Source organism: Trypanosoma theileri (genome assembly GCF_002087225.1).
Source record: "Trypanosoma theileri isolate Edinburgh chromosome Unknown TM35_Tth_122_V1, whole genome shotgun sequence".
NCBI lineage: Eukaryota > Euglenozoa > Kinetoplastea > Trypanosomatida > Trypanosomatidae > Trypanosoma > Trypanosoma theileri.
In genome coordinates this window covers 13,756-19,974 of record NW_021639964.1, presented here as the reverse complement: position 1 = coordinate 19,974, position 6,219 = coordinate 13,756, and the positions used below count along the sequence as shown (strand labels likewise).

General features: G+C 41.8%; 4 protein-coding genes across 4 annotated transcripts; all 4 read left to right on the top strand.

Annotated features, from left to right (window-relative positions):
* Positions 1 to 1,047: 1,047 nt before the first annotated feature.
* TM35_001221050 (uncharacterized protein) lies at positions 1,048 to 2,103 on the top strand (the record flags this gene model as incomplete). Its single annotated transcript, XM_029031810.1, has 1 exon — positions 1,048 to 2,103. One exon carries the CDS (start codon positions 1,048 to 1,050, stop codon positions 2,101 to 2,103), a length of 1,056 nt encoding a protein of 351 aa, XP_028876901.1.
* Positions 2,104 to 2,781: 678 nt separating this feature from the next.
* Positions 2,782 to 3,813, top strand: TM35_001221040 (uncharacterized protein; the record flags this gene model as incomplete). The annotated part of the gene is made up of 1 exon (XM_029031809.1): positions 2,782 to 3,813. One exon carries the CDS (start codon positions 2,782 to 2,784, stop codon positions 3,811 to 3,813), a length of 1,032 nt encoding a protein of 343 aa, XP_028876900.1.
* Positions 3,814 to 4,398: 585 nt separating this feature from the next.
* TM35_001221030 (uncharacterized protein) lies at positions 4,399 to 5,358 on the top strand (the record flags this gene model as incomplete). Its single annotated transcript, XM_029031808.1, has 1 exon — positions 4,399 to 5,358. One exon carries the CDS (start codon positions 4,399 to 4,401, stop codon positions 5,356 to 5,358), a length of 960 nt encoding a protein of 319 aa, XP_028876899.1.
* Positions 5,359 to 5,939: 581 nt separating this feature from the next.
* On the top strand, positions 5,940 to 6,218 carry TM35_001221020 (uncharacterized protein; the record flags this gene model as incomplete). Its single annotated transcript, XM_029031807.1, has 1 exon — positions 5,940 to 6,218. A coding segment is annotated over one exon (279 nt), but the record flags the coding sequence as incomplete, so codon positions are not given.
* Position 6,219: the final 1 nt, after the last annotated feature.

Below are 6,219 nucleotides of genomic sequence, written 5' to 3'. Positions count from 1 at the left end.
AATTCTGCAGAATCAACGGCAAACAATTCAGCGAACACAAACTCTGACACTACCAATACACCAAATAATGAGGAATCAACCACCACCACCACCACCACCACCTCAACAACAACAACAACAACAATTCCTCCTGAACTCACAAACAACAAGAAGGGTGATGCAGACAGCAGCAGCAGTATCAGCAGTTCTGTGTGGGTGCGTGTACCACTACTGATTGTGTTTACACTGACCTGTATTCTTGTGTGCTGATTGTGTAGTGGTAGTGATGGTGTGACTCAGGCCATCCTTTGTTTTGTTTTGTTTTTTGCATGTATCCCTACATTCTAACTAATCTTCCACATGTTGGGATTTTCTCTTCTTTTTTTGTTTCTTAATGTTAATGTGTTTTGTGTGTTTTTGCTCTCTCTGTGTTTATCCTATAATAATTATTATTGCTACTCCATTGTGTGTGTGTGTGTTCTTGGAGACTCTCTCTGTGTGTGCCTGGGCTTCCACTGTGATGATGATGATGAACTGCTTTTTGCAGTGGGAAGGAAAGGGAAAATAATAATAACAGATGAAATTATATTTATAATTGTGTATATATACACACATATAGACGTATACCCATAGGTGGTGTATATTTCTGTGTTTACTTGGTAAATTGGGCTAATGTTTAATATCTGTTTTATTTCCTTGTGTTGTTGGCTGGGTCATTGTGTGTGGTTTTTTCCAGCACCGTTATGGTATTCTGCTTTCTTCAGAGGGAGAATAAATAACAGTTGCATATATACGTTTAGAATTGTTTATGAACTCAAGCACACCCATAGTTCTCTGGTTCGTATGTTTGATGTTTCGCTTGGTCCTGTTCATACTGTTTTTCTTTAATTTGCTTGGGTTTGTGTGCGTTTGTCCCTTTATTCCTACTAGTACTTGCTTACACTGATGCCTTTTTTTTGTGGTTTGTGTTTTTCTTGTAATATCTTCCATAATTTCTCTCTCTTTTGTATTTTTGTTCCTTTTATTTTTTCATTTAGATACCTAAGACAGCAAAAAATATTTTTCGCCATGAATCTAGTCTGTCGTATTCCGTGTTTGCTGTTCTTGTTTCTAATCATTGTTTGTTTGTCTTTGACGGCTGAGGCGAGTGATCCAATTCCTGCACCTGAACCTCTGAAAAACACTGATGATCATCACACTTTGGAGACGCAGGATTCCCTTGAACGTAACAAAACGTGTACGGCTGACCAGACTGATTGTCCGCCTCAGGAAGATTCTATGAAAGATTCTTTGCAATTAAAACAAGCTGTAGAAGAGCAGTCAGCTTCACTAGGAGACGGTGTTGCTGGTGGTGGTGGTCACTTGAAAGAGGGTACAGTTCTTCCACAAGTAAAACAGAACCTTGAAGGTGATACTTCAGCACGAACCAATGACCTCGAGAGGGCTGTTGCTGCTTCGCGATCCCATTCTGCTGAAGAAGATGTTGACTCAAGTCTTTCTGAATCTCACAAAGCTCCTTCGTCGGGTGTTAAGGGTACTCCTGAGGGAAACAAAGACAGTTTACAAACACACAATTCCCACGAACAAAGTGATTCTCATGTTAACGAAGAAGAAGGGGAAAGGCAGAAACAACTGGGAAGTGCCAAGCAGGAGGCATTAAAACCATCACAAGAAGCTAAACCAGGTGAAGCTTCTTCTGTACAAGAATCTGGATCACACGAAAATAGAAAGCCATTAAGCGAACACACATCTCAATCACAAACAGAATCCACTGATTCACAAAACACAGAGAACACAAACACAACAACAACAGGAACTGCTGAAGGGCAAGAACCATCCACTGGCACAATTCCCAATACAGGTGACACTTCACACAGCAGTTCGGCCACAGCTGAAGCTCAGAATAATCCGGCTGATAATGGAACTAATGTTGCTGCGAACCCTGCAGAGAGTGAAACAACCCGTAATGAGCAATCCACCACCACCACAACAACAACACTTCCTCCTGAGTCTGCAAACAACAAGAAGGGTGATGCAGACAGCAGCAGCAGTATCAGCAGTTCTGTGTGGGTGCGTGTACCACTACTGATTGTGGTTACACTGGCCTGTATTCTTGTGTGCTGATTGTGTGGTGGTGCTGTGGTGTGACTCAGGTCATCCTTTGTTTTCTTTTCTTTTTTTGCATCCACACTACAGTCTAACTAATCTTTCACCTGTTGGAATTGTTTTTTTGTTTATTAATGTTAATGTGTGTTTTGTGTGTTTTTGCTCTCTGTGTTGATCCTATAATTATTATTGCTACTACTCCATTGTGTGTGTGTGTGTTCTTGGAGACTTTCTGTGCGTGTGGGCTTGCACTATGATGATAATGAACTGCTTTTTGCAGTGAAAAAGATGAAATAATAATAATAACAGATGAATTTATATTTATAATTGCTTGTTTATACACACATATAGACTTATACCCATAGTTGGTGTGTATTTCTTTGTGTTTAATGGGTAAATTGGGATAATTGTTGAAATCTCTGTTTATTTGCTTGTTTTGTTTTGCTGGGTCTCTGAGCCTTTTTGAGATATTTATGAGTTTGGGCTTTTTTTCTTCTTTTCTTTCTGAGGTTATTGTACTGTATTGAATTCTTTAACTGGTAGGTTTTACTTTCACGATGTGAGTTTCCATAGTGGTAATCGATGGTTGTGTGTCCTAAGGTCTTTGATACTTCATTTATTTTCTTTTTTTCTTTTTGGTTGTCATTCTTTCTAGATCAGTGTTTTTACGTGAAACCGAACTATTGTCTCTCTCTCATGATGATGATCATGCGCCGTGTGATGTTTGTGTTGGCCGTTGTGCTGTGCTGCGCCTGTGGAAGTGCGATTGCTCAAACTCCTGCTGTTGTTCCTCAACGTCATGATGTACCTGATTTGTACGGTAGTAGTTTGGAAGGGTTTCCTCTACCCGATAGGTCGCAAAGTACAACGAGTTCATCATCATCGAGTTCTACAAGTTCACTGACTAAAAATCAACTCGACCAGAAAGCAATGGTATCTACAGCGGACCCCAGAAGACCAGGTGCACCGGATGGTTCCGACCTCAGCAGATCACAACTTCCGACTGAAATACGCAACACCGATTCGCATGAAGATGCTAATTTACTAAGAGAACAAATGGATAAAAAAACAGGTCATGGTAGTAAAGAGGAGGCTGCTGCAGGTTCTCGCACTGATGAGAGAGAAATGGTAACCGCACAGGAGAAAGTCACAGCTGTGGGTGTACAGGGGCAACGGAGTGGATCAGAACAAGGAATTACATCCACACAACGACCTTCTGAAAGTGCGACCGCTAGTGTAAGTGCTTCCACGGACAACCACCCACAAAGTGGAGAACACGAGAACAATAAAAGACCAGCATCTCCAAGTTTAACTGACGCTGAGGAAGTTAAAGCAGAAACAGGAGCGAGTACCACAACAATACAAAGCACAACTCAAGACTCTAATGCAGCACCACAAGATATTCAAAGGTCAGCTAATACCAAAGGGGATAACACTGAAGTTGGTAACAGTACTCTTACCCAGCAACCATCTCCTGCAAATGTTGATGAAACTGCCGCACCAGAGTCACAAGAAAACACTTCCACTACTCCGGCGAGCACCGACAACACTATCACAGAAGCACCAACCACCACTTCATCTCCTGTACCCAATTCAGATATCAACAACAACATCACTTCCACCCTAAAAAACAAGGCTAATGCTGACAGCAGTATCAGTCCTGTGTGTATGCGCACTGCAGTACCGCTGCTGATTGTGGTTGTGTTGTTCTCCGCTACCGTGTACTGAACGGTGGGACTCATTTGAGGACAAATAATAATAATAGTGGTGTTACTAATACAATAATTGCGTACATCCCCCATGGGTGAATACATTAATAATCTGTTTACCAGCTTTCTCGTTTTAATTCGAATTTCTTTTTCTTTTATGTGTGTGTTCGTTTTTCTAATAATTCCATTACTTGCTTTTCCCGTTGAGTGTGTTTGCAGAAAACTGGGCTGTTCTGCTCACTGACGGTATACATCTCTTGCTAGTACACACAGATGTGTGTGTGTGTGTGTGTGTGCAGTAATTTAGTACATAAACTAGAGCCATGTGGTATTGTGTGTGTTTGGTTCTCTCTTATTTGGGTATTGTGGGGTGCTCTTTCGTTGTACTCTGAGTGATGTTGGAGTATTGCTTCTTTTCGGTGTTACTAATAATTTTTCGTTTGCTCCTCATGTTGTTTTGTGTGACTGATTGTGGTGTTGTGCTCTCCTTTGTTTCTCTCTGTGTGTGTTTCTAATGTATTGAGTGTTTCCATTAATTTTCGTAATTTCTTCTTTCTTCTGCATTCAAGTGGCCTATAACAACAAACTAAATCTTGCTGTCGTGATGATGTCTCGTGTGTTGTGTTTTCTCGCTTTGCTGTTGAGTGTTGTCTCTTTGTGTGTGACAGCTGAGGCGACTACTTCTTCTTTTAAAGATGCTTCTGGTGTTCCTTGCCCTGACGGTCACACTCATTCTGGTGAGGGTGAAACTTGCAAACGTGCTGCTGGTGGCCCTCTTCAACAACCACCTCCTCCTCCGGGTCCACCACCACCACCTGGTCCTCCTCCTCCTCTTTCTGGTGGTGATGATACGTGTGCTACGGGTACTAATTGTAAAGCCGGCCATAGTGAATCTGATCCTTCTAGTCCTAATTGTGAGAAGTCTACTGAGTCGGAAGGATGCATTACCAATGGTCACAAGACTGAAGACAGTTGTCGTGATGGATCTGATACACATTGTACACACTCACTACAGGAACCGGTTCGAACTACACCTAATCCTCAAGGAGATGGCCAGGTACCTGGTAACCCAGGTTCAATTGGTGTTTCTGGTAAACCCGGAGAAACTAAACCTGGTCATCAAGACCCTGCACAACCTCCTACAGAAGAAGATAATAAACAATCTACTCCTCCTGCACAAGCTCCTGATGGATCAGTTACTCCTACATCTCCTTCTGTTGAAGAGTGTGTTGATGTGCCTACAGCTGAAGGTGGAAGTGAAACAGCAACACAACCTTCTCCTTCTCCCAGCACTTCAGCCACAGGAAGTTCCGGTTCTGATGCTACGGCGACTAAGAATAATACTTCATCTGCAGAGAGTGAATCGAAAAACAACCAAAATGAAGAAGGTGTTACAGGAAATACAGATACAAGCACCACCACAACTACAACAACAACACTTCCTCCTGAACTCACAAACAACAAGAAGGGTGAAGCAGACAGCAGCAGCAGTATGAGCAGTTCTGTGTGGGTGCGTGTACCATTACTGATTGTGGTTACACTGGCCTGTATTCTTGTGTGCTGATTGTGCTAGTGGTAGTGTGGTGTGACTCAGGTCATCCTTTGTTTTCTTTTTTGCATACATCCCTACAGTCTAACTAATCTTCCATCTCTTGGGATTCTCTTCTTTTTTTGTTTCTTAATGTTTATGTGTTTTGTGTGTGTTTTTGCTCTCTCTATGTTTATCCTATAATTATTATTATTGCTACTACTCCATTGTATGTGTTCTTGGAGACTCTCTCTGTGTGTGCACCTGGGCTTGCACTGTGATAATGATGATGAATTGCTTTTTGTAGAGGGAAGAAGGAAATAATATTAAGAGATGAATTTATATTTATAATTGGATATATACATAGACTTGTACCCATAGTTGGTGTATATTTCTGTATGTTTACTGGGTAAATTGGGCTAATGGTTAATATCTGTATCTTTGCTTGATGATTTTGCTGGGTCGTTCAGCTTGTTTTGAAATATTTGTGAGTGTGGGTATTGTTTTTGTTTTTACTCTTACTGAGGTTATTGCGCTTTATTTCATTCTTTAACTGGTAGGGTTTTCTTTTGCGATGTGAGTTTCCATAGTGGTAATCGATTTGTGTGTGTCCTAACATGTTTGATACTTCAGTTATTTTCTTTTTTCCCTTTTTGATTGTCTTTCTTTCTAGATCAGTGTTTTTACGTGAAACAAACCCCTTGTCTCTCTCTCTCATGATGATGATGATACGCCGTGTGATGTGTGTGTTGGCCGTTGTGCTGTGCTGTGCCTGCGGGTATACCATGGCGGCTGCTGCTGCTGTTGATAATGACAGTCCCAGTGGCCGTGGTGTATCCCGTGGGGCTGTGGAGGTGTCGTGCGGGACCGGCGGTGCGCTGCGTGTACGCCCCGCTG